The following is a 26,670-nucleotide window of genomic DNA, read 5'->3' as shown; positions in this document are numbered from 1 at the left end:
TTTATTTCATAGACTCCTGAAGATGGCGTCTGTAGCGCCGAAACACGGCTGTGTTGAGTCGAGTGTATATTTAAATAACGAGATTGTTCCTAATCTACGTCGCCTACTAGTGTTGTTCAAGAGCCTACTCCTCCTACTCCCCCTTTCCTCAGACTCTCTCGCTACAGCCTTCATTGCTACTCAGGCCTTCCCTTTTTGTGAGTGCATGTTCTGTCTGGCTTTTTCTCTGGGTGAGCTCCGCTAACCTTTTTAGAGGTTTTTATTTTTTATTTTTTTTCCATTCTTGGCACGGGTCCGGGAGGGCCCTTCTGTTAGCAGCGGTAGTTTTTGGTGGGCTCCGTCTACCGGCCAGATCGGACTGCCTCTCGATCGCTGCAGAGGTTTTCCTGCTGCTTCGGCCGGCTTACAAGGAGCGGCTGCGGTAGAATTTGTTCTTGTTTCTACTGCAGTGTCCACTTCTGCCCTTATCGGTTTTTTATTAACCGGTGTGGGGCGGGTCAGGCCACAGTCAGCTCATTCCCACACTTTTCAGCACGCAGTTATCCGTCTACGGCTCTTCTCTGGTATTTTGGCACAATTGTCTTGAGTGGGGGACCAGCTAGTTGTGGCAGTTGGGAGCCATGAAGCAGTTACTCCCTCGGCAGGCTGGAAAAAAAAAATCCCTGTAGAGCGGCTGCCACATACGGGCGGACATGGAGTTGGGTGACTTAATTTCTCCCTTTTTCCTAGCTAGCTAATGTTGCAGCTCACTGGCCTTTCCTGATGTTGCTTTTTTTTCTCTGGCGCTTCTCGCTGAGCCGTGGTGGGGGTCAATGAAATTTGTCCTTTGACCCTCCAGTCAATGCCTTTGTCATGGGCTCCCTGGTTCTTCCTCTGCAAGCTTTAGCTTTGAAGGATTTGGGTACCAGGCCCTTACGGCACCGGGGAGCCAGAGGGGGCTTTCCCTGGAGTGGTGGTGGTTCCCGGCTCCCCGATGAGTCGCATCCCTGGGTATTTAGTGTTCTCTGTAGTGCCTCTAGTTGTTAGGGAGTTCAGGCCCTGGGGGGGGGGGGGGGGACCTCTTTACGACTGTAGGCCAAGGCTGCCCTTAGAACTCTCCCTTTTCTGGGTGAGTTCTCCTTTCTGCCTTCAGGTCTCTTGGTTTTCGTTCCTTGGTACTGTCTGGGTCAGGTCCTCCTGGGCTGGTGCTCCATCCCATTCCTTGGACGCGGATTCGGGTGCGCTCGCTTGGGGGGGCTGCCCTTTCTCCCTGTGGTCGGGCTTTGCACCACTCTGATTCTCTCCTGCTATGAATTTAGTTGGGGATTGGGGCCTCTTTTTGTTTCTGTGTGTCTCCTCCCGTCTCTGGTAGACTAGCCAGGGGGGATTCTACTTCTACCGGGGATTGCCGCCTTTTGCCAGTCTGTGGTCTCGTGGCCAATTGTCTTCTAGGGGCCCATGGCTTTTACAGGATCGGTTGGATTTCAGGTAGCTGCGGTTGCCTGCAGCTTCCGGTCATGAAGCAGGGACTTCCTTTTCTTTGGAGGGAGTCAGATTTTGTCATGCTTTGTCTGGTGGTTCGTTGACCCTGGGTACAGCTTCCTTTTTAGTGTGGCATGCTGGTTGTATTTCTGTGGTTGGGTTGCTAGTACTCTTGTTTCCCGCATGGGTCTGTCATCCTATAGTCTCTGCAGTGCCAGCATTTTCATTCTGAGGTCCCTGCATTGTGACACGGGCAATTAGCTCGGATCCATTTGAAGGTCTGCTCTGGTGCCATGGTTGGATTTAGTCATGTTCTTCTTCAGTCATCCAGTTTGTCCTGTCATCAAACGTCCTTCTCTTTTGCATCTTGGGGTGTCGAGTTCCAGTTTTGGACAGCGGGCCTAGTCCCGTCTCTGTCCCTCGGAAGTTACTCCATTTCCGAACTGGAAGTCTGATATTGTTCGGGCTGTGGCCATCAGGCCTTCCATATCATCATGCTGATCAATCCATAGACTGGTGGGTTGTGTCCATCTACCAGCAGGTGGAGATAGAGAGCAATCCTTTTGCCTCCCTATATGTGGTCATGTGCTGCCGGAAACTCCTCAGTATGTTCTCTATCTCAGCAGGTGGTAGTCACACACAGCAGCAGCTCTGGCTAGGTCTCCAAGCCTAATCTTTAGGTTTTGTTGAGTACCTGGGGTTGAGGGCTCTTCTTGAGCAAGTGCAAACCTGGTGGCGCCAGGTCCCTCCTTTTCTCCCCCCTCCCGCTGGCTCCGTTAAAAAAAAAAAATTTGGACGTCCTTAAGGGCGTTTATTTCGACGTTTATTTAAACATTTATTGCAGCTACTCACTGGGACACCAGGGCGTTACAGCTCGGAGCGAGAAGCAGGTAATGTTTACCTTTTTATAGCGGGTAGGGGGTTCCCCGATTGATCTCCACGTGGCCTATGGCGTCGGAGGGCGAGGGCGCGAAGAATCGCTCCCCGGACCGCGTGTGCGCTTCTAGCGGGGATGCGGGGGTTTTAAAGTCTGATTCGCCCTTGTTGGGTGTCAGTTTGGAGGCCGGTCAGTGTCCCGGGTCTTCCTCCGGCGTGGCGGTTTTTCCCGCCATAAACGCCCATCCCCCGCTGCTCGCCTCCGCCATCTTGGCCGGCCACTTTGCTCGGACGGCTTCTTCTTGGGCCGCCCTTGAGCTGGGAGACGTTCATGCCATGGCCGCCCTTGATTTGGGCGACGGCAAAAAAGCGGCTAAAGTTAAGCGCCGTTCTTCCCACGCGGCTCCTTTGCGGAGTGTCGCGCCAGACGCCATCTTGGATGCGCAGCATGTTGCTCCCCCGCTCTTGCGAACGCCGGTTGAGGGTGCATCTAGGGCTTTGGCCCAGGCTGCTGAAATACACAGTCTGGGGGGTTTCTCCCCCGAGTTTATTTTGCTGCTGCATCAGGCCTTCCTTATGCAAAACGCTGCCCCTTCTCCCTTTTCCGATAACGGGGTTGAGGCCCCCGGAAGTAAACGCCCTCGGGTGGATTCCCAGGCCTTAGAGGACGCTGTTTCCTCTGATGTAGATGAGGGCAGCGTATCTGAGTTCTCCCAACGGTCCTTTGGGGATTCCTTGGAGGAGACTGATTCCCGCTCGGATGGAGCGGATGACCCCTCTGCAGCGCGGATCTTTCGCTCAGAGGATTTGCCCAACCTGTTAGTGCAGGCCATGAGCATTTTGAAGATTTCCTCTCCAGAGGACGTCTCTCCCTCAGCCCCTGTTGGCTCTGCCATTATGCTGGGGACGAAGCGCCCGCCTAGAACCTTCCACGTGCATGATGCCATGCACACCTTAATTTCGGCTCAATGGGATGTCCCGGAAGCGAGCCTCAAAGTGGCTAGGGCTATGTCCCGCCTCTATCCTTTGCCTGAAAGTGAACGTGAGGCCTTTATTTGGTCTACCGTGGATTCTTTAATCACTGCGGTGACTAAGAAAACGGCGTTGCCGGTGGAAGGTGGCACGGCCCTAAAGGACGCCCAAGACAGAAGATTGGAAGCGGCTTTAAGGTCGTCCTTCGAGGCGGCTGCCTTAAGTTTGCAGGCCTCAGTTTGTGGCTCCTATGTGGCCAGGGCGTGCCTGACGATGGTGCAGCGGGCTTCCCCCTCGGATCCTTCCTTGAGGGATGATTGGCCGGCCCTGGAATCGGGCTTGGCTTATTTGGCAGACTTACTGTATGATGTCTTGAGAGCCTCGGCTAAAGGTATGGCTCAGACAGTCTCTGCGCGGCGCTGGCTTTGGCTGAAACATTGGTCTGCGGACCACGCCTCTAAGTCCCGCCTGGCTAAGTTGCCTTTTAAAGGCAAGCTGCTCTTTGGGGTCGAGCTGGACAAAATCGTGACCGATCTCGGCACGTCTAAGGGCAAGAGGTTACCAGAGGTCAGGGCTCGGGCCAGTGCTCGCCCCGGTATCTCCAGAGGACGGTTTCAGGAAGCCCGTCGGTACCGCCCGGGCAAGTCGGGCTCCTCTGCCCCCTCTTCCTTCAAAAGGAACTTCTCCCCCAAGCAGCATTCCTTTCGCAGAGACCGCCGTCCCGGAGGTGCACCCTCCGGTCCTCCCCCAGGGTCTCGTACCCAATGACGGGGCCCTGGTCCATGGCCCAGTGCAGATTGGAGGACGCCTGTTTTCGTTTCTGGGCGAGTGGACCAGGGTAACTTCAGACGCTTGGGTTCTGGAAGTCATCAGAGACGGCTACAAGTTAGAGTTCTGCCGACCCTTAAGAGACGGGTTTGTACTCTCTCCCTGCAAGTCTCCGGTCAAAGCTGTGGCAGTGCAGCAGACCTTGGACAACCTGATACGCCTGGGTGCGGTCGTTCCGGTGCCAGAAAATCAGATTGGCAAGGGACGTTACTCCATTTACTTTGTGGTACCAAAGAAAGGAGGTTCTGTCCGGCCTATCCTCGACCTCAAAGGGGCAATCGGGCCTTGAAAGTGCGGCACTTTCGCATGGAGACTCTCCGCTCTGTTATAGCAGCAGTGAAGGCAGGGGAGTTCTTGGCTTCCTTGGACATCAAGGAAGCGTACCTGCATATTCCCATCTGGCCTCCTCATAAACGCTTTCTGCGTTTTGCAGTCCTGGGCCGACACTTCCAGTTCAGAGCCCTCCCTTTCGGGTTGGCTACTGCTCCGCGGACCTTCTCCAAAGTAATGGTGGTCATCGCGGCCTTCCTGCGAAAGGAAGGAGTACAAGTCCATCCTTATCTGGACGACTGGTTGATCCGAGCCCCCTCTTATGCAGAGTGCGGCAAAGCTGTGGACCGGGTGGTTGCTCTTTTGAGCTCCCTGGGGTGGATCATCAACTGGGAGAAGAGCCAGCTGCGCCCGACTCAGTCCCTGGAGTATCTGGGAGTTCGATTCGACACCCAAGTGGGCAGAGTGTTCCTGCCAGACAATCGGATTGTCAAACTTCAGGCTCAGGTGGACCAGTTCCTAGTAGCCTCTCCTCTTCGGGCTTGGGACTATGTGCAGCTGTTGGGCTCTATGACGGCCACGATGGAAGTAGTGCCCTGGGCCAGGGCTCATATGAGACCACTACAACACTCTCTGCTGCAGCGCTGGACTCCGATGTCGGAGGATTATGCTGTGCGCCTTCCCTTGGACCCAGCAGTGCGCAAGGCGCTGAGCTGGTGGCTGAAGACAGACAAGTTGTCTGCAGGAATGCCTCTGGTGACCCCGGAGTGGATTGTCGTCACGACGGACGCCTCTTTGTCGGGCTGGGGAGCCCACTGCTTGGGAAGGACAGCGCAGGGGCTCTGGTCTCCTGCAGAGACAAAGTGGTCTATCAACCTCCTGGAACTCGGAGCCATTCGGTTGGCGCTTTTGGAGTTCATCCCGGTACTGGCGTTGAAGCCAGTACGGGTCCTGTCGGACAATGCCACGGCTGTGGCCTATGTCAACCGCCAGGGAGGTACCAAGAGCGCCCCTCTAGCCAAGGAGGCCATGAATCTATGCCAGTGGGCGGAAGCGAACCTGGAACAGCTGTCAGCGGCCCACATTGCCGGAGTCATGAATGTCAAGGCGTACTTTCTCAGTCGCCATACCTTGGATCCCGGAGAGTGGCAGCTATCTGCTCAGGCGTTCTTGGTCATCACGAAGCGCTGGGGCCAGCCGAGCCTAGATCTGATGGCGTCATCGGCCAATTGCCAAGTGCCGCGCTTTTTCAGCAGAGGACGGGACCCTCGATCCCTGGGAGTAGATGCTCTTCTCCAACAGTGGCCGACACAGGAGCTTCTCTATGTGTTCCCGCCCTGGCCCATGTTGGGCAGGGTGCTAGACCGGGTGGCAAAGCATCCGGGCCGGATAATCCTGGTGGGTCCGGACTGGCCCAGACGTCCCTGGTATGCGGACTTGATCAGGCTCTCAGTGGACGATCCTCTGCGGCTGCCAGTGGAGCAGGGCCTGTTGCATCAGGGTCCCGTGGTGATGGAGGATCCCTCCCCCTTTGGTCTTACGGCCTGGCTATTGAGCGGCAGCGTCTGAGAAAGAAGGGCTTCTCAGACAAGGTCATCGCCACTATGCTGAGAGCGAGGAAGCGCTCTACTTCTACTGCTTATGCCAGGGTTTGGCGTACCTTTGCAGCGTGGTGTGAAGCAGGCTCACTTTCTCCCTTCACTGCTCCAATTTCTTCAGTGTTGGCGTTCCTGCAAGAAGGTCTGGAGAAAGGCCTGTCGCTCAGTTCCCTTAAAGTCCAGGTAGCGGTTCTGGCTTGCTTCAGGGGCCGCCTGAAGGGTGCTTCCCTGGCTTCGCAGCCAGATGTGGTGCGCTTTCTCAAGGGAATTAATCACCTGCGCCCTCCTCTGCACTCAGTGGTGTCTGCGTGGAATCTCAACCTGGTGCTAAGAGCCTTGCAGAAGCCGCCTTTTCAACCCTTGTCAAGGGCATCTCTGAAAGACCTGACGTTGAAAGCAGTCTTTTTGGTGGCTATCACTTCAGCCAGAAGAGTTTCCGAGCTCCAGGCACTCTCATGTCGAGAGCCCTTTCTGCAGTTCACTGAGGCAGGAGTGTCGATTCGCACAGTGCCTTCCTTCCTGCCCAAGATTGTTTCTCGCTTCCGTGTGAATCAGCAGCTCTGTCTCCCTTCCTTTCGTAGGGAGGACTACCCAGAGGAATACTCTGCTCTCAAATATCTGGATGTGAGACGAGTCATCATCAGATACTTGGAAGTGACCAATGATTTCCGGAAGTCGGATCATCTGTTTGTCCTGTTTGCAGGTCCTCGTAAGGGTCTGCAGGCTGCTAAGCCTACAGTGGCAAGATGGGTCAAGGAAGCCATTGCAGCGGCTTATGTGGCCGCGGGGAAGGTGCCGCCTATCCAGCTGAAGGCTCACTCCACTAGAGCTCAGGCGGCCTCGATGGCAGAGGCCGGGTCCGTCTCCTTGGAAGAGATTTGCAGGGCGGCAACTTGGGCATCGGCCCATACCTTCTCCAGACATTACCGCTTGACTGTGGCTGCTCGGGCGGAGGCCCGGTTTGGAGCTTCAGTGTTGCGGTCAGGGATTTCAATGTCCCGCCCTGGGTGAGTACTGCTTCGGTACATCCCACCAGTCTATGGATTGATCAGCATGATGATATGGAAGGTAAAATTATGTATCATACCTGATAATTTTCTTTCCATTAATCATAGCTGATCAATCCATAGCCCCTCCCAGATATCTGTACTGTTTATATTCTGGTTGCATTTCAGGTTCAAGTTTAGTCTTCAGTTCCTGTTCAGGAGGACTTCGTGTTCAAGTTTTTCAATGGATTCTTCAAGAGTTGAGACGAATTTGTGTTACAGTGAGCTGCTGCATTCCTCTCCCCTCCGTTTTACGGGGCTGGATTGAGACTTAAATTCTGCCGGCGCTCCCTCCTGCTTCGTGCGGCAGTAGGGCAGCTTTGTACCCCTCCCGCTTCGGCGGTGTTAGGGTCAGTCAGCTCCTCCCGCGGTTGCAGGATAAGCCAGATCCCCCCCCGCATCGGCGGGTGTGGTGTCCCTCCCCCGCTCCGCGGGGATGAGCTGGACGGATTCCCCTCCCCCACTTTTGTGTGGGGATGAGCTGGGTTAATTCCCCTCCCCCGTTTCGGCGGTGGTGAGCTGGGCAGAGTGTCCCTTTGTGGGTGTAATTCTCTAAGTGCTGAGTCCTGCGGATGGAGCTTGGATATCGACATACTGAGGAGTTTCCGGCAGCACATGACCACATATAGGGAGGCAAAAGGATTGCTCTCTATCTCCACCTGCTGGTAGATGGACACAAGCCACCAGTCTATGGATTGATCAGCTATGATTAATGGAAAGAAAATTATCAGGTATGATACATAATTTTACCTTCCCCAGTTTTTCCTCTGAGAGGTGTTCCGTCTCAGCGTGTCGGGCTATGTGCCATCTCAGGACATTGAGCCTGACACTATCGCTGGCATGGTGCTGTCTCTGTCTGTCGGGCCTAGCACCATGTCAGGTCCTTGAGCCTTGCTCCGGTCTGAAAGTTGAGACTTGCTGTGGCTGCTGAGTATGTTTCTGGTTTGGTCCGTTGAGCCTTGTTCCGTTTTTGCCATCTAGCCTTGCTCTATCTTTTGCCTCAGGTACTGGCTACATTTGTCTCAAAATGGGGAGACTTGTCAGTTCCTGAGAGTTGTCCTTTTACTCGGCTTCTCTGGGCTTACACCCTTGATTGATCTCTGGTGGTCGTCCTCATTGTGTTGCGGGTTGTAGACCCTTCCTCGGTCTCTGGAAGGCGGACTTCCTCGGTTTCTGGAAAGTCATCCTCTCTTCGGTTTCAAAGTTTGATCCTTCCTTGGTCTCTGGACGTGAAACCTTCCTTGGCTGCATGATGTGGATCCGGGCTAGGTCTTGGATGGCTCGGGCTCGATCAGTGACCCTTCCTGGTTCTATGACCCTTACATAGTCTCTGGCTTCTTTCATTTCAGGAGACAGACCTTGCTCTATTGGGACTGTCTAGCTTGGCTCTAGTTTTGGTATTGGCCCCTTTCCTGGTCTCGCTTTACATTCCTTCCTTGGAGACGGACTTTTGGTCCAATTCTGGGAGGCAGGCCAGATGCCATTTCGGCTAGCGCTTTCCTGAGGCTGCAGTATTGAGTGGCACAGTTGCTGGGTATGAGAACAAGAGCCTTCGCGGCAGTCTGTTCCCTGGCACATTTCTGGATGCCGGGTTTGGCTGCCTCTATTTTTCAGGTTGGGTCCTTATTCGTCTGGCCTGCTCCTTCTTGGTTCCTTGTCTTCACTGTTGGGCCAGGTCGTTCCTAGCAGTCGCTGTTCTTTGCCCTGTCTTGGCAGGTGACTTGTTTCTGTTACAGCAGTCAGTTGGTCTTCTGGGTAGTTGTCTCTACCTATGACTTAGTCTCCGAAGGGGTTGAGCAACGTGCAGCTCTCTGTGGTTGTCCTTGCTTCCATATGGAAGGACAGCACTTCTGCTTTCTAGGAGTAGGAGTAGAGCCTTTCTCAGCATTGTGTGGTGATTCCACGTTGTGTCTGGCTCTGTTTCCTGGGAATTGTCATTTGCTCTTTCTCTGACTCCCCTTTTTTTTTGGGGGGGGGGGAGGGGTCATGTCTTGTCCTGACTCCATCCAGCCAACTGTTGTCTCTTGAAACTGCCTTTTCTTCTGGTGGTCTCCCAAGCTCCCTTCTGCTTGTTGGGTCGGGAGCCAGTTTCGGATGTCTTGTCAGTCTCCTGCTGTAGGGCATTGTTTCTCCTTTCAAGGATGAGCCTGGCCTCATTCCTGAAGGTCACCTGGGATCTGCCTCTGGTTATTATTTGGCCTTACTTGGTGTGGGTGGCCTCTGGTTGGCCGCTGTTTTTCAGGGTTGCTAGTTTGCAAGGCTGGTTTCATCTTGACGGATGAGTCGAGCTCCTTTCCGGGTGCAGCCTTCTAACAGTTAAGGCTGGTCAGTTCTTTGGCTCTAGCTACAGTGCCTGGCCTTGGGATGGAGTAGCGCAGTTCTTATTTCTTGGCCTATGGACTCTGGCTCTGTCTTGACCTCTAGAGCCTTGACGGAGTTCGACTTGTCTGTTTGCTAGTGTAGGTTCCGCCTGGTGGACTGGCGCAGTTGTCAGCTGCTGCATACTGGTCTTCCGTAGTTGACGGCCTCCTTTCTGGTGATGGCTCTATCTTCTTTCTCATGTCTATAGTTGCTGCCGCTTCTCTTCAGTGCTGGAAGGCAGTTCCTTATTTTTCTGCCTCCATGTCAGGGTCTGGATCCAGTGTTCGGCCTTTGACTTCTCACCCTACTTGAGGCTTCTTTGTTACATCCCACTAGTCTCTGGATTGATCTGTGGGACGCTTTGGAAAGTAAAATTAGTTCTTACCTGATGATAATTTTCTTTCCATGAGTCCCAACAGATCAGTCCAGAGGCTCGCCCATTGTTGGATTTATAGGTTCCTTAAACAAGAATGGCAAGTATCCAGCTGCAGTTTTCCACTTCGGATGTTTCCCTCCACAGGAGCAGTAGAGGAAGAGCCTATGTGAGCTTTATAGAGGTAGGAGTGGATTTCCATGTTGGATTTACTAGTATTCTTCCATCGCTTTGGTATTGACAATACTGTGTTAAGATGGATGCACTAGTCCACATATAAACCTCTGAGGTTCTCTGTATCTCCACCTGCTGGTAGGGGGACATAATCCACTTGTCTCTGGATTGATCTGTTGGGACTAATGGAAAGAAAATTATCAGGTAAGAACTAATTTTACCTTAAGCAAAATGGTCTAAATGTTTGGTGCTTAGTACTGCATTTGATTTATTATATTTTAAGGCTGGCTAAGTAACATTTGGAGAAAGCTCTCAAATTGATATGCTTTGTAACAAATAAAATTAACAAGTGAATTTAACATTTTGAAACACTAGTTAAGGGATTGGTTACTGAGGACTTAGTTGCTGGCACTTTTATTAGTACAGTTGGTCTTGATAGTCAGGGCCGGTTACTTTGCCTTTTTTTTTTTAATTTTCACAGTTAGAATGTTCCCAGATGTATCAAAAGAAAATCAGAATGGAGGTCGACCAGCAGTGTTTCACTTAGGGACAGTTTTCCTCTTGAAACTTCCATGTAAATGAAAGTATAAGAATAGGACATATGTTTTTTGACCCATCTCATTTGTGTGCTTTTGTTGTCACAAAAGATCTGGTAGTTCCCATAGATGACCCCAGTTTTGCCATCATAATGTTGCAGTATTACTGTAATTTTCTGAGCCTTAGGTGTTGATGCTATTTTTTTTCCTGTGTTGTGAATAATTATCTACTCTTATCTATGCCTGGATCTCCTGGAGTATGGTGTCCTAGAGTTGAAGGGTAAGTGGATATTGCTTATAGTTTTAGTTTTCCTTATTTTTTTTGCTACTAATAAACTCTGGTACTGTTGTACAAATTATTTCATCTTCTGCATTTTGTGATAGCATCTAATATTCATGATAACTGTAGTATTTCTGTAATAACATAGGACTCCTTTTACAAAGCGCTGAATCCGCAGAAGCCCATGAGAATTGAATGGGCTTTTTCGCATTCAGCATGCTTCTAATCAGTAGCACCGCTTTGTGAAAGGTCATTTAATTACTGTGGACTCAACAGAGACCACCGTGATCCATCCAGTCTGCCCAACAAGGCAGCCAGAGCTGCACCTGCCATAACACCCTTCTAAGCCTTGATATGTGTGAAGGTCTTTTAATGTTTTGGTTCCATCCTGTCTCATCCATTGTCAGGTGGTCAGAGTTGTTCCCACCATACCAGCTAGGTTACACCCATCTAAGTCCTAGTGTGAAGGGGGCAATTTATTTACTGAACTTACTATATTTCCAGATTATTGTAGAAAACTAAATTCCTGAAGGTATACAGTGTTCAATAATGAGTAACAGCTTCAGAGCATTTCACCCTTCTAACTGTCTGGAAAGATTAATATCAGATACCTTGGTTTGCTGGACCTATTTACCACTGTCTGCTCTGCGTCTGAAGGCTTTGTTATAATTTATCTGCTTCTTTGTGCATATACTGCTATTTTGAGAGTAGTCTTGTGAAGCGCAGCCCCTTTTTTTTTTTTTTTTTTAAAGTGGTGTTAACCTAATTCAACCACATTATATATTTAAAAGGAATATCTCTGATTTAAAAGCAAAACCACAGCATGTTCAGAGTAACTTAAAATGCACTGTGTAATCACAACACTGATGCTTAGAACTCCCATGGTAAAGCCAACAGTGCAGGAAACTAGCTCGCCAGTGCTCAAAGGAAATCATGTTCAAATTTTATATGTGCACAGTAAAAGCGAAAGCAAGGGACGAATGTGCTTGGTGCATGCGGAGAAGAGTTTTGCGGTAACCTTTAGCTCTTGTTCACATGTGCCAGGCAAACCCAAAAGTAAAAGCACATATTAGTGTCTCTTTCCTGTGCCTTTTTAAATATCAGCTTTTCAATTTCTCTTTTTTTTTAAAATTTGTTTTACTTGGAGGGCTTATATTTTAAGCGGTGAAAATGATAAAGGGGATGGGATGACTTCCCTATGAGGAAAGGCTAAAGCGGCTAGGGCTCTTCAGCTTGGAGAAAAGGCGGCTGAGAGGAGATGTGATAGAGGTCTATAAAATAATGAGTGGAGTTGAATGGGTAGATGTGAAGCATCTTTTCACCCCTTCCAAAAATACTAGGACTAGGGGGCATGCGATGAAGCTTCAGTGTAGTAAATTTAAAACGAATCGGAGAAAATATTTCTTCACTCAATGTGTAATTAAACTCTGGAATTCGTTGCCAGAGAATGTGGCAAAGGCGGTTAGATTAGCGGAGTTTAAGAAGGGTTTGGACGGCTTCCTGAAGGAAAAGTCCATAGACCGTTATTAAATGGACTTGGGGAAAATCCACTATTTCTGGGATGGGCAGTATGAAATGTTTTGTACTTTTTTGGGGATCTTGCCAGGTATTTGTGATCTGGATTGGCCACTGTTGGAAACAGGATGCAGGGCTTGATGGACCTTTGCTGTTTCCCAGTATAGCAATACTTATGTACTTACGTAAACAGGCATGCATGTTTCAGTACTGGCGCTTGCAGGCTTCTTCCACTTCCAAAAGAAATCAAAACCAGCAGATAAAGAGAATCATGAGAAGTCCTCTCTTTATAACGACTGCTTCGAGCTGGCGTTCGCTTTTCAGCGGTAAGAGGCTTTATTTTGTGCACTGTTCTGGTCATTGGGAGGGAATAAGAAATGACCTCATAATATTTGCATTGATCTTTGGCACACACTTTGTCTCCTGTGCTAAAGCCCTCTCGGCATTCTGTGCTCACTAATGCAGGCGCTGATCGCCTCTAGCACCGGAATTTACATTTTGAGCATTGGCCCTTGAATAGCTTGTCTTCAGATAAGATGCAAAAAGCTTAATTAGTCTCAGGGAAGAAAGAGGACGCTGTAAAAAAGTGATTTGCTTGTAATTTGCAGGTGTTCTGTGATGGCAGTCAGGGTAGGAGAACAAAATATTTACCAAATGCCATGCAGGTTTTTTTTCTTTTTTTAATTAAGGGGCAATTTGCACATATTGGCAATACTAGTAGGAATCTCCCATTTCCAAAGGTAAGCAAGTCTCTGAGCATTGCAAGTGATGTGTATCATTGACATCGGTGAATCTTCAATGAGCTGTGCACCAGGTAGACAAAGCCTCAGATTGTAAACTCAGATTTATTATCAGCAGTTAACATTACAGAATGTCAGTACAAAAATCTCAGCAGGCTGTGTGGGGATACTGTCCCTGTAATTTCTCATAAAAAGCATCTGAAGGGAAGAGGTTTCACAAGGAAGCATTTTATGAGAAAAGACTGCAGTGGGGCTTTGTGTTTCAAAGTGTTTCAAAGTGTTTGTGCTGATGTCCTGTGATTATTTACATAATGCTGAAATTAAAAGGGCCATTTTAGGTTCCTTTTTTTTTTTTTTTTTTATCTGATCTGTTTTTTTAAGGGAAAAACTTATGTCTCCCTATTCTTTCCAACACAGCAGAAATTGGAAGGAATTGCAGAGAAGGGGGCAAGAATGTCTGTCCATCTCTGAGGGCAATTTAACACTTCAGAAATTTAATGGAATGGGATGAAACTTAGCATGAGAGAAAACCCAACAAAAAGATGTTTGAAATGGGCCAAATCAGACTGAGGAAGCCCCTCCCCCACCTTAAAAAAAAAAACCCAACAAAAAACCTTCAGCGAACTGAAGGCTCTGCAAGCTGGGCATCAGGAGGACACTGCACTGGTATTTGAAAAGCGTTTTTTTTTTTTTTTTTTTTTTTTCATGGCGTCCTCTAAGATGCAAGATGGATCAAGGTGGTTGAGACCACCTACATGTGCAAGAATTGGCCAGCGTCTCATGGCCTACTCAGCTCAGGCTCATGATGCTTTCTGGGCAGAGGCTTGGGTAATGGCTTCTGAAGAGAGTTGCAGAACGACTCCAGTCCCTTGTCAAACCCTTCAGATAGGACATTTTGGCCAAGGTTTGTTCAGGCTTTGGCAGAGCTATCATTGGGGGGGGGGGGGGGGTAGTAACTGTATTCCCCTGCCCAGTAGATCTGCTTCAGTACATCCCACTTGAGCAGAAAAGTGTAGCTAGATGCTAAGTAAGGAGAAATTTAAGTCTTACCTAATCATTTCTTTCCTTTTTCGTGAATAATTACCTGCTCTTGTCTGTGCTCTAGCGCTCTTCAAGAAGTTGTTAAAGACCTACTTCTTTGCTAAGACTTACTCCCCACTTTACGCCGTTGATTGATGCACTCCCCTTGTCCCTTACCCTGCCTAGTTCCCTCTGTTAGATTCTCCTCCCCCTATTTGCTTCTTGTATACTTTCCTAAGCTTTTAACTTTGTAATTTTTACTTAACTTTCTGTAAGCCACATTGCGCCTGCATGAGTGGGAAATGTGGGATATAAGCAACCCATAAATAAAAAAAAATGCCTGGATCCCCTGGAATATGGTGGACTAGAGTTGAAGGGTATGTTCTGCAACCCGCCCTTGGAAGACTTGAGCATTTTCCCTTACAGTATACAAAAAGACAAATCACACATCACAATTTACAGCAGTACGGGTTTCCTATGAGATTGCTATGTCCTGGAGTACGCAAGGTAGCATGTGCCAGTAGGCTTGATTATCATTGCAGCTGCAGTGGTTGATGGGGCATGGGTGCGTTACGAAAAGGGACCTTCTGCTCCTTTGGCAGATTCATACTGGATCTTTCTAGAGAGCACCACTAGCTAATGATGGTAAGGTCCCTGGTAAAACTCGGTTTTTCTCTTCCTCTACCTGCTGGTAGAAGGGAGTAATACTCATGCAGAACAATGTAACTGACCTAAAGGAAAGAGAGGTTTTTCAGGTAAAACAAATTTTTTTTTTTTCTCCATTCTGCTCAGTTAGGCAAATGTGTTAACCCAGCTGGATGAAAGCATTTTGGTGTGTCTTTTTTTTTTTTTTTTTCCCAAAGGATATTTTCTGTTCTGAAAAACAAATTTGTAAGGTTTTAGTAGTTTTGCTAAAAAATATCTTAAGCAAATGTCGAGTAGTCCTCTAATGGTTAGTGTAGTGGGCTGAGAATCTGGGGAAATGGGTTTGATTCCCACTGCAGTTCTTGTGACCCTCGGCAAGTCACTTAACCCTCCATTGCTTCAGGTTCAAAACTTAAGATTGTGAGCCTTGTAGGGACAGAGAACAGTACCTGTGTGTAATATATGCAAACCTCTTTGGTTGTACCACAGAAAGGCCCTATATCAAATCCATGACCTACCTCCACCTCCCCTAAGTAAATCTTAATCATGAACAACTATATAGGAAGTTTAATGTAGATGCTAAATTTTCAGATAGCTACTAATGCTGTATCATCCTGCTAGACTAGTCCAGGATGGAGGAAGAGACTTGAAGATTCTGACATCAGTATAAACAGATGATCCGTAAAATCCAATGTGGAAACAACAAAATTAATCAGTAGTAAATATAAATCTTTATTGTAGCACTTTAAACCAATGCCCGACACAGGCTGTGTTTCGTCCATAAAAGGGCTGTGTCAGAGGCTATGTAGTGTATAGAAAGTTCATCACCAAAATTACCCTTTGGGATAGGACACCATAGATGATACATAGGAGTCAGAATCAGGGGTGGCCTGTCTCTTGGCCTGTGCCAATAGAGACTGGCTCTGATTCTAACTCCTGCGCAGCATTTGCGCTTTTTTTTTTTTTTTTTTTTTTTTAATCATCTAAGGTGAACTATCCCAAAGGGTATTAAAATTTTGGTAGTGAAGAACTTTCTGTATACGACACAGCCTCTGACACAGCCCTTTTATAGGCGAAACACGTCCTGGGTCGGGCATTGGTTCAAAGTTCAACAGTAAAGATTTATATTAACTATAGATCTACTTTGTTTTCACATGAACAGATTGTGCAGCCAGGAATATGTGCAGTATTTCTCTGCCTCCAGCAGGTGGTGCAAGGTTGACTGATGTAGAATTTCTCAGATCTTTTTCCCCAGAGGGCAGCCCACAGCCTGCAACCTTTGAGTTTGAGCCTTGGCCTAGGCTAGGGGTAGGCAACTCCGGTCCTCAAGAGCCGCAGGTCAGGTTTTCAGGATATCCACAATGAATATGCAGGAGATAGATTTGCATACCAAGGAGGCAGTGCTTGCAAATCTATCTCCTGCATATTCATTGTGGATATCCTGAAAACCTGACCTGCCTACGGCTCTCGAGGACTGGAATTGCCTACCTCTGGCCTAGGCATTGCTTCCACAAACCTTCCTTGGTTGTATCTGTACCTTCTGGGGCCCAAGCTCTAGCCAAGAGTTTCACTTGCAAGGCCAGTCCATGGTGACCCTACGGGGCCTTGTCTTGTGGGGGTGAGTGTATTTCCCTCCTCCACCTTGCTTTGTCTCTTGGGACTCCCCAGTGTAGACTTAAAAAAAAAAACTGAGGCAAGTGTGTGTGTACTTCTTTTTTTTTTTTTTTCTCCCTCCTCCTCCCCCCCTCCCCCCCCCCAGTCAGCTTAGTCTGCCTGACTTTTTTAAACAAAGAAAATATTCTGCATCAACTCCCTTTTTTAACTTTGAGTTCTGGTAATTGGATACTGCCTGTTAATTTACTATAATTGAACAGGCAGGCAGGGGGCTGACTGGGGCAGACCTGAACTAGGCTCCTGGGATGCTTTTAATTATTTTCTCCTTTGCGAGGGTTCTTTGTTATTCCTCTGAGGCAGCATTCATGCTAGGAGGCAGACACTGTGGGATGTGGGAACTGGCAGATTTAGTAGCACTGCGGCTCCTATTTTTCCTGTTACGGAGGAAAATAAATTTCTTCAGCAGGTTCCTCCATGGTTCTTCCAAATGCAGCAGGATGCTTTTGGAGGTTGAACAGCAGACTCCATGGTTGCTTCTGAGGAACTAATTTTGGTGGGAATGGCAACTGTTGCCAGACAATTAGAATTGGGCCTGAAGAGATTCAAATCCTTAGGAGCTGGAGGCTGCAGGGCTTCCTCTGCTACCCACAGAGGGAGGAACTCGAGAGGGGATACAAATGAGGACCCACATGTTACATGCCCTAGCCTTTAGAAAGACTTTGCTCCAGGATGGCCAAGGTTCTTGAGGAGACTGTCTTTTGCAAGTAGGCCAAGTTTCTCATTGAGAGCTTTGATCATGAACAGGCATTATTAAATAAATATAAAACATAAATTGGAAAGTGAAAAAAACTCCAAAAAATTAGTCATTCAAATATTTATCAACAAGATAAATTTTCAGGCCCTTGTGAAATCATAAATAACTAGAAATCACACAAACTTGTTCTTGCCTGTCTCCTTTGTGGAGTACATGTGGGGTGTAGATAACATGAAGGATAGTAATTCTTTCCAGGTGAATGCCTCAACTGACAGAAGAGAATGTCTTCCTCCCCCCTCCAGTGTTGAGGCTGTTTTGTAAGAAAAAGCTAGCTTCCGTAATTAAGCAGGTCTGTTTGGCTCTCCACATTTCTGTGCTGTACTGGGAGTAGCCCACAGATGGACATTCCCATTTCATTGTGCCTCTCCCAGATGGAAATCAGCAGAGTGGGAGTTGCAAGACAGGGTTCTCTGAGACGCTAAACTCACGATCAGGTTCTATTCCCTTCCACAGAAGGATTTTGATAGGTTTTTCTGGCTTCCTAAAGTGACCGTCTAGAGAGGACAGTCACATTATCCCAAGTGAACTCTGGTTCAGTGTGGTTTACATTTGAATATATAGCGAGACAGAATAATAGAATAATGTGGGAGCAAGTAGATGAGTATGTCTGAAACGTTTAATGAAGGTGCGATTAGCGTATTTACTCAACTGGGTATTTAAAAGTACTGTCCTTTTTTTAATGATGCATGTTCAAAAATCATAACCGTAAGTATAAACAGTTATTCAAACTTTATCACTTGCACACAGGCATCCATACACACATTGCAAAAGTAAATATGTCTGTCCATCTTATTTCCTGGTATCAAACCTTTTAATTTGGCTAACTTCAATTTGTGAATATGGTCTTAAGTAATGGAAATTATCCAGGTGATTTGACTCCTATTTTAATCCTATTCCCAAGTCTGTAGGAGCAGATCTTATTAAAATTGAAAATTATAGACCTGTTGCTAGCATGCCTTGGCTAGCTAAGGGGATCTTTTACATAGGTATGCTAGCATTTTTAGAGCTTACTAATAATTAGAGATGCCCATAGAAATATATATGGGTGTCTCTAGCATTTAGTGCATGCTTATTTTTAGCACATGCTAAAAATGCTATTGTGCCTTTGTAAGAGGACCCCTAAGTTTATTGAGTTCGTTGTTAATTTCCAGCTTTGAGTTCCTGTCCTCTGTTTACATCCATCTCAACATGGTTTTAGGCCTTGCATGGTATAGAATCTATATTGGAGATGATTGTAGAAATCAAGATTTTGAGTAAGGAAAAATAGGCAGCACTTTTTCAATCTGATATATCATCTGCTTTTGTTGCAGTAGATCATTTTTTATTAGACTAAGTGAGCAGAATACATGGAAAGGTGTTAAATTGGTTAAGAGTTTTTCAGGAAAGAATGTATGGAGTGCGCATGAGATCCTCTAGCTCTCCTTCGTGGCGATCATTGTGTGGCGTGCCTCCAGGTTCTCCCCTTTCGCCATCTTTATTTACCCCTGAACTCTATTTTAAAAAAAAATTGCACATGCAAGTTAAATAATGAGGCAATTAGCACCAATACTTAATCTTAAACAATTGACTGAATTTAAAATTTACATGTGTAAATTTTACACATGGGTCCAAAAAGGGGGCATGACCATGGGATGGTCATGTGTAGATCAGAGGCATTCCTTTAATTTACATGCACTGTTGTAGAGTAAAGAGAATCCGCACCTAATTTAGATGTGGGGATTTACAGACCGAAGGTCCATCAAGCCCAGCATCTTGTTTCCAACAGTGGCCAATCCAGGCTACAAGTACCTGGCAAGATCCCAAAACAGTACAATACATTTTATGCTGCATTTCTTAGAAATAAGTGGTGGATTGTTTCCAAGTCCATCTTAATAATGGCTTATGGACTTTTTTTTTTTTTTTTTTTTAGGACGTTAACCAAACCTTTTTTTAAACCCCACTAAACTAACTGCTTTTACCACATTTTCTGTCAACGAATTCCAGAGTTTAATTACACGTTGAGTGAAGAAATATATTTTCTCTGATTTGTTTTAAATGTACTACTTTGTAGCTTGATTGCATATCCCCTAGTCCTAGCATTTTTGGAAAGAGTAAACAAGCAATTCATGTCGACCCGTTCCATTCCACTCATTTCATAGACCTCATTATATTTCCCCTCAGCCATCTTTTAGCTGAAGAGCCCTAGCTGCTTTAGCCTTTCCTCATAGAGAAGTCATCCCATTCCCTTTATCATTTTCGTTGCCCTTCTCTGTACCTTTTCTAATTTCACTATATCTCTTTTGAGATGCAGTGACCAGAATTGCACACAGTATTCGAGGTGCGGTCGCACCATGGAGTGATATGAAGGTATTATGACGTCTTCATTTTTGTTTTCCATTCCTTTCCTAATAGCTTTCTTAGCTCAACATATTGTCAACGATGACACCTAGATCCCTTTCCTAGTCCATGATTTCCTAATGTGGAACCTTGCATCACTTAGTTCAGGTTCCTCTTTCCCACATGCATCACTTTGCAGTTGCTCACATTAAACGTCACGTTCCATTTGGATGCCCAGTCTCCGAGTCTTCTAAGGTCCTCTTGTAATTTTTCACAGTCCTCTTGCAATTGAGCAACTTTGAATAACTTTTGTGTTGTCAGCAATTTAATTACCTCACTAGTTACTCCCATCTCTAGATCATGTCTCCCCTCTCCCACCTTTCTTCCAAAGTGTACCCTATTGCATTCTTCCTGTATTATCATATTTGTGGCATTCTTTTCCTGATTAAGGTGGCCTTATTTTTACTAAGGTGCGCTAGCGTTTTTAGGTCACTCTAAAAATCGGCTGGTACTAAATATTGAGATGCTCATTATATAAATTGGCATCACTTTTGCCACCCTCTAATCTTCAGGTACTATGGACGATTTTAATGACTGGTCACATATCACCAACAGCAGATCAGCAATTTCATGCTTGTGTTCTTTGAGTACCATGGATGTCTGCCATCTGGTCCAGGTGATTTACTACTCTTTAATTTGTCAATTTGGCTCAGTCCATCTTCACCGAGATTTTTCAATTCCTCCACATCACCCTTGAAAACCATTTCTGGTACAGGCAGATCTCTGTCTTCTTCCATAAAGACTGAAGCAAAGAATTCACTCGTTGTCTTCCTATGTATAGCGGTGGTAAATCTTTGTTGATTTTACATAATTCTAATATCCAAACAAGGAATAGCTGCAGTGAATTGAATGTTAGGTTCACATTGATCCAATTCAAAAACACTTCCAACAACCCCCTGGATTGGCCCAGCAGGCCATTGTATGAAACCTCATTCAGCACACAGTTGGCAACCTGCTTCCTCTTCCATCAAAGAGTATCTGCCTTCACCAAGACCCCATTCTGTTGGAGGATCCATTCTGCATTGATCTTGCGGCTTGATTATTAAGAGATCAAAGCTGAGGAAGAGAGGATATTCTGAAGAGGTTATCACTATCCTCCTTCAAACTAGGAAGCATTCTACATTCACAGCCTATGCTTGAATATGCAGTGTCTTTGAGGCATGGTGCACGGAGCAGGTTGTCTCTCCCTATCAGTTTTCTCTAGCATATATTCTCACCTTTTATTAGGATGGATTCAAAAAGGTCTTAGAATTAAATTCTTTCTTTAAAGGTGCAAATGGCGGCATTAGCTTGCTACAGGGCCCGTGAGAACAATTCTTCTCTTGCAGCTCATCCAGATGTATTTAGATTCTTAAGCAGTGTTAATCAGCTGCAACCTCCCTTCTGTCCTGTCTGTCCACAATGGAACCTGAACTTGGTATTGAAATTGCTCCAAGGTCCTCTATTTTTGCTGCTCAGAAGAGCTAAAAGGACCTCACTTAGTCTTTCTGGTGGCTATTACGTCAGCCAGACAGGTTTCTGAGCTGTGGGCCTTGTCATGCAGGGATTCCTGTCTCATCTTTTTAGAAGCTGGGCTTTCTATTAGGACTGTTTCTTCCTTTCTCTCTAAAGTGTTGCCTCCTTTTCATGTTAATTGAACCTTGTTCCTACCATCTTTCCATAAAGAAGATTGCAGTGGAGACTATTCCATTCTGAAATTGCTGGACGTCCGTCAAGTTCTGCGCAGGTAACTGGAGGTTGCTAATGAATTTAGAAGATCTGACCATCTTTTCTACTGTTTTGGGGTTTTAAACTCTGGAAAGACATCCAGCCATGTCGGTCATCCTTCTTGCTTCCAGACATTAATATAAAACAAATTGGTAGAATCCTGAGAAGAGCCAGACAGTTGTCAATCCTGACATCCTCAGTCCTGATTCAGGACTCCTGAACACATGACAAGGCCTGTGCCCTACTTTTCCTCCCCCCAAAAAACTACAACTTTGGACCCCAGTTATGTTTCTAAGCTTTGCCAATGCTGTAATCTAGCCCTGCTTGCAACAAGTATTAGTTGGTAGTATATATAGCAACTGATTAAAAACAAAAATTAGTACAACCGTTTCATAGTAAAAATAACAAAGGAAATGAAATAGCACTGTTATACTGCATTTTAAGTTAAGTTAATCAAGTTAAGGAATGATTTGTAATCCTTGTGTGTGCTTTGCGGAGGATAGTGGCAAAGTCTGGCGGGGGGCTAGTTAAAGAGGAAATGGTATTTTGGAGGGTGGCACTCAATGAAGTGATAATAGGAAATATTTTTTCAGTCAACGAATAGTTAAGCTTTGGAACTCATTACCAGAGGATGTGGTAACACGGTTAGCATATCTGTGCATAAAAAAAAGGTTTGGCAAATTCCTGGAGGAAACGTCCATAGTCTGCTATTGAAATGGACATGGGGAAAGGCCGTATCTCTGAGTTTGGTAAAATGGAATCTTGCCAGGTACTTGTGATCTGAATTAGCCTCTGTTGGAAGCAGGATACGGGGCTAGATGGACCATCTGCCTGCCCCAGTATGGCTATTCTTATGTTCTTATGAGTTTTCTGGCCACACAGTCTTCTTCCTTATGTGTTTACCCCCCCCCCCCCCCCCCCACCACCACCACCACCACTATCGACCGAAACCTCCAACTAGAGTCCCAAGCTAAAGTCACCATAAAGAAAATGTTTCTCTCAATGTGGAAACTAAAACGTGTGAAACTATTCTTCCCGAGGGAAATATTTTGCAACCTGGTACAGTCAATGGTACTAAGCCACACAGACTATTGTAACGGAATATATGTGGGATGCAAATAACAAATCATAAACAAACTTCAAACCACCCAAAACACAGCAGCAAGGCTTATATTTGGAAAAACACGTTTTGACAGCGCCAAACCACTCAGAGAAAAACTTACACTGTCTTCCAATCAAGGAAGGTATTGTATTCAAAATCTGCACAACAGTTCACAAAATCATCTACGGCGAAGCACCGGGATACATGACAGACCTCATCGACCTGCCACCCAGAAACACCATAAAATCAGCACGACCATACCTCCACTACCCAAGCAGCAAAGGACTCAAATACCAATCCATTTATGCATCCAGCTTTTCCTACCTGAGCGCACAACTGTGGAACGCACTACCAAAAGCAGTAAAAACCACACTCAGCCACTTGAATTTCCGGAAAGCATTAAAAACAGAACTGTTCAGAAGGGCATACCCCACCGACCTAACATAAAAAAACCTGGATATTTGCGACACAACATAACCAAAGATCATAAGCATAACGGACATATCCTAACTCTTCCTTTTCCTCACTAAGTTCTCTCCAATTGTCTTTACCATACATGTATCTCACTCTACCATAATATCACCTTGGGGAGCGTGCCAGGTGCCCTTGACCTGGATTGGCCACTGTCGGTGACAGGATGCTGGGCTAGATGGACCTTTGGTCTTTCCCAGTATGGCACTACTTATGTACTTATGTACTTATACTACTCGCATCTTGTATTTGTTCACACCGGAATCGGATAACGCCGATTACGGAACTATGTAAGCCACATTGAGCCTGCAAAGAGGTGGAAAAATGTGTGATACAAATGCAACAAATAAAATTTTGTAGTTCTTCCCTCCTTTCTTTTCAGTCCTGTCTGCTCAATTACATTATTTTCCCATTTAGTTTATAAGCCGCCCAGATGGCTTGTTTTAATGGGCAGGATAGAAAATCTCAAACTTGCAGGCACAGATGAACAAAACCTAACAAGCCAGCAACATGGTTTTTACACCACTTCTAGCCGGTTAGCAAGAAGCACAACGAGACATGCACAAAAGGGTTCTCTGAGCTCTCTTCCTGTCATGGTAGCAGCTAATGAAAATTGTAGGCAAAGTTATTATAATGAGCTAATTACTATACAAATGTGTGCAAAGTGATGCACAGTCATTTTCTGAGCAATCCATAGAAGCAGCCCCTACCTTTACCGTGGGAAATGTGGAGCTGTTGGTCCTGACATTTCTTCAGGAGGAGAAGGGCCCGCACGCCGTGGCAGGAAGTTGCTGACTTGGGGGGGGGGGGGGGAGGGGGTAGGGGAAGACACAAGTGCCCCAGGAAAGCAATTTTAAAAAGGACTGTGTGAGTCAAAACAGCCACCTACAGCACCATAAATGGTACCAAAGAAAAGGAACCTCCCCAAAGTTGAGTGAGCTTCACACAACAAAATATCAGGGCAGAGGAAGTGTGAGAGAACCAGCAGCAAGGATCAGGGATTCCCCTGCAGCTTGTGCAGCAGATCAGGGAGCTGGCAGCTGACTGCTCTTCCCCCAACCCCCCCCCCCCCCCCCCCCCCCAATGCTCTGCTGTGTTCCTGCCGCTTTCCCTCTCTTGCTTGGCTCTGTCTCAAAGTTCCTTTTTTTTTTTTTTTTTTTAACTCTGGACTCACTCTTCCCTCACCTCTTAAGCAATTAGGAAAGCCCTTGCTTCTCTTCAAGAGTCATCAGGTAAGAAGCAGGGGCGTAGCCAGACACCCAATTTTGGGTGGGCCTGGGCCCAAGATGGGTGGGCAGAAGAACTCCACCCTGTCCCACAAGTGATTTGGTCTCTCCCTCTCTCGCCTGCATGCCATATGGTCTCTCAAACATCCCCCTCCCCCCATACCTTTAAAATAGCAGATTTTCACTGGCAGCAAATACACATTGCTCATGTTGGCTCCACAGCCTTCCCTCTGATGCAACTTCCTGTTTCCACAAAGGCGGGAATACATCAGAGGGAACGCTGGTATGCAGGAAGGACAGGAATTTTCAGCTGGTGGGGCTTGGGAATCCCTGCCAGACACTTCATAGGTGTGCTGCTACTGGGTGGGCCTGAGCCCAAAATAGGTGGGCCTGGGCCCACCCTTGGCTACGCCACTGGTAAGAAGACATCCTATCTTCTAGCTTTCTCAAGTGGGTGTAACGATGTTAACCACTCAGTTTTTTATCATATGCTTATAAGAATAGGTGATAGTGAACTTTCTTGGCAAATGCATTTATTTTACAGATTTTTGGCTCTGGCAGTGAATGGTTTCCTTTGGAACTCAATGCTTGTGTTTGCAAACTTGCAGCTTGTCTGCTTATATGAAAGCTGTCTTGTGCAGAGCAGCCATGCTTAGCGATTGGCTGCTCTGCGCATGCTCAGTTGACTGACTGGCTTCCCACCTATTGCATGCAAATGAGCCTTTTCACAAAAGCAGCGAGCAGCTCATTTTGTATTTGATTTGCTTTGGGAATCTCCATTTCCAAATCGGTAATTTTTACCGAGGTGGAAATAGACTGACTTTTTTTTTTTTTTTTTGGCAGGGACCTTTGTGCATCTGGGCCTTAGTACTTATTTTGTTGTCTTACAGTGTTCATAGAGAAAGTGCTGAAGAAACTATACTGTTCTCCTACATCTGCATCCCATCTTCAAGGTCTACCTATGCAGTTAGAAACTTCAAGTACTCCAGAAGCAGAACTGAGGGATTCAATTAATACTCTTTCAGCAAAATGTACCAGTTCCACAGGTAATGCTGTTAGTCTAGAGTATACATACATGGCTTTGCTTTGAAAACTGCTGTAATCTACAAATACTTTTTCCCTTATTAAATAACTCTTTAAAACTCTATCAATATACACATTGCTAAAAAAAGATCCAAAGCTAGATAATTGCAAGCTACAAAAAAGGTCAAATAGCTGTTTGCAGTTTTATGGTGTGTAAATGTTTTTTATACTAAATGTCACCCGAACAGATACAGAAAGATACTAGAAATACATAATATAAAGCAGTCACTAGTATTTATCAATAATCCTTAACGGATGCTTATCAAAACAGAGGTGCTGGTTAGTGTCAACTGCCCTGGGGTCTTAATCAGAGATCCCCAAATTTCTGACACACATTTTTTTTTCTAAAAATATTTGTATTACTAATAAAGTATTAAGAGTGCGCATTTTCAAAGTACTTAGACTTAGTTACGTAGGTTACTATATAACTTTGTCTTAAGTGTTTTGAAAATACATCTCTAGATTTAACAAAAGGCATTACCATGTTAGGGAGCAATAAGGCCATTAAGGCATGTTGGTAATGTGTCCAATTGCACACAACTGGATCTGTGGTAAATAAAAGAATACTAATGCATGTTATAAGAAAAAGCATTTTCTCTGTATACCAGTGATTTTTCTTTATATATGATGACTACTAGGTTTGTACTATAATCCTTCACTCGGGTTATATTCATATTGCTTCTGTCTTTTACTGTTCTTGTCTTGCCCAGGGAGACTAGGGAGGCCCTCCTTTATGCTTAGACACCACAAAAGCTGATTATTGTTTTCAGGAAGGGATTGTGTTTTGTTGGTTTATTGTACCTCTATATTCTCTGCTTTCAGTGTTTTAGTCATGGACAACCAGACTGCCAATTATTTTGTATACTGCTTCTCTGTATATGTGGTAGACATGATTTAAGACCCCTATACAGTACGACTCCGATTATCCGGACTATCCTCTACAGCGAGTGGTCCTACACCTTCTTGAGTGAATTCCTTCAAAAAGGCAGTAAATAAAACAATATAATACCTATTCAAAATGTGTTATCTGGGATAGTACAATACAGTAATCGTTTCCGAGTGCATCGTGGCAGAGGTTGGATTTTTCTTCACCTTCTTCACAAGAGGTAAAACAGGTAAAGCAAGATCCTCCTTCACCACAGAAGCAAGTAGGACTGAAGGAATTGGTCATTTTGCAAATATTGTTTAAGTGAAATAATGCAGCTGAATAAGAACATAGTGCAGGATAATTGGGACTTGTTGACAGAACTGGAAATTGGATAAGTACATAGCATATGAGATTGTCATTACAAGAGGAGATGTCTCCGGATGAAGCCATAGTGAAATGGAGTCCTGTAGGCACCTCTGCCTAGGAGTCCATTGCATCTATATACATAAAAAGGCAGCTGACGATCATTTCAAGCTATTTAGAAGCTAAGTAACGTTTTACTACATATAGTTGTTGAATGATAGTTATTGTCAAATTAAAGCACTTATTTTGGGGGGTTATTCAACAACTGTGAAAAGGAGGTTTTTAGACCAGCGATGTCTTGTTTGATAACATACATAGGAAACAACTAGTTCCAAGAAAGTGACTCCAAGG

The 26,670-nt window shown here is 45.9% G+C and overlaps 1 protein-coding gene across 3 annotated transcripts in view; it reads left to right on the top strand.

The window, feature by feature from the left end:
* ERICH1 (glutamate rich 1) overlaps positions 1–26,670 on the top strand; it is an 87,836-nt gene that overhangs the window by 5,202 nt on the left and 55,964 nt on the right. The window contains exons 1-2 of one of the 3 annotated variants that reach the window (XM_030195603.1): positions 12,549–12,616; positions 24,896–25,051. The exons of 1 other annotated variant lie outside the window; for it this stretch is intronic. In XM_030195603.1, coding sequence (XP_030051463.1) covers positions 12,562–12,616; positions 24,896–25,051 — 211 coding nt within the window. In that variant the 5' untranslated portion in view covers positions 12,549–12,561. Of the gene's footprint in view, positions 1–12,548; positions 12,617–24,895; positions 25,052–26,670 lie in introns of those variants that run through there. One more of the 3 variants, XM_030195604.1, reaches the window with a different exon arrangement.

This window comes from Microcaecilia unicolor, chromosome 3 (assembly GCF_901765095.1).
Source record: "Microcaecilia unicolor chromosome 3, aMicUni1.1, whole genome shotgun sequence".
Classification (NCBI taxonomy): Eukaryota; Metazoa; Chordata; class Amphibia; order Gymnophiona; family Siphonopidae; genus Microcaecilia; species Microcaecilia unicolor.
Note: the sequence above shows the minus strand (reverse complement) of the source record. Positions and strands in the feature narration are given on the sequence as shown.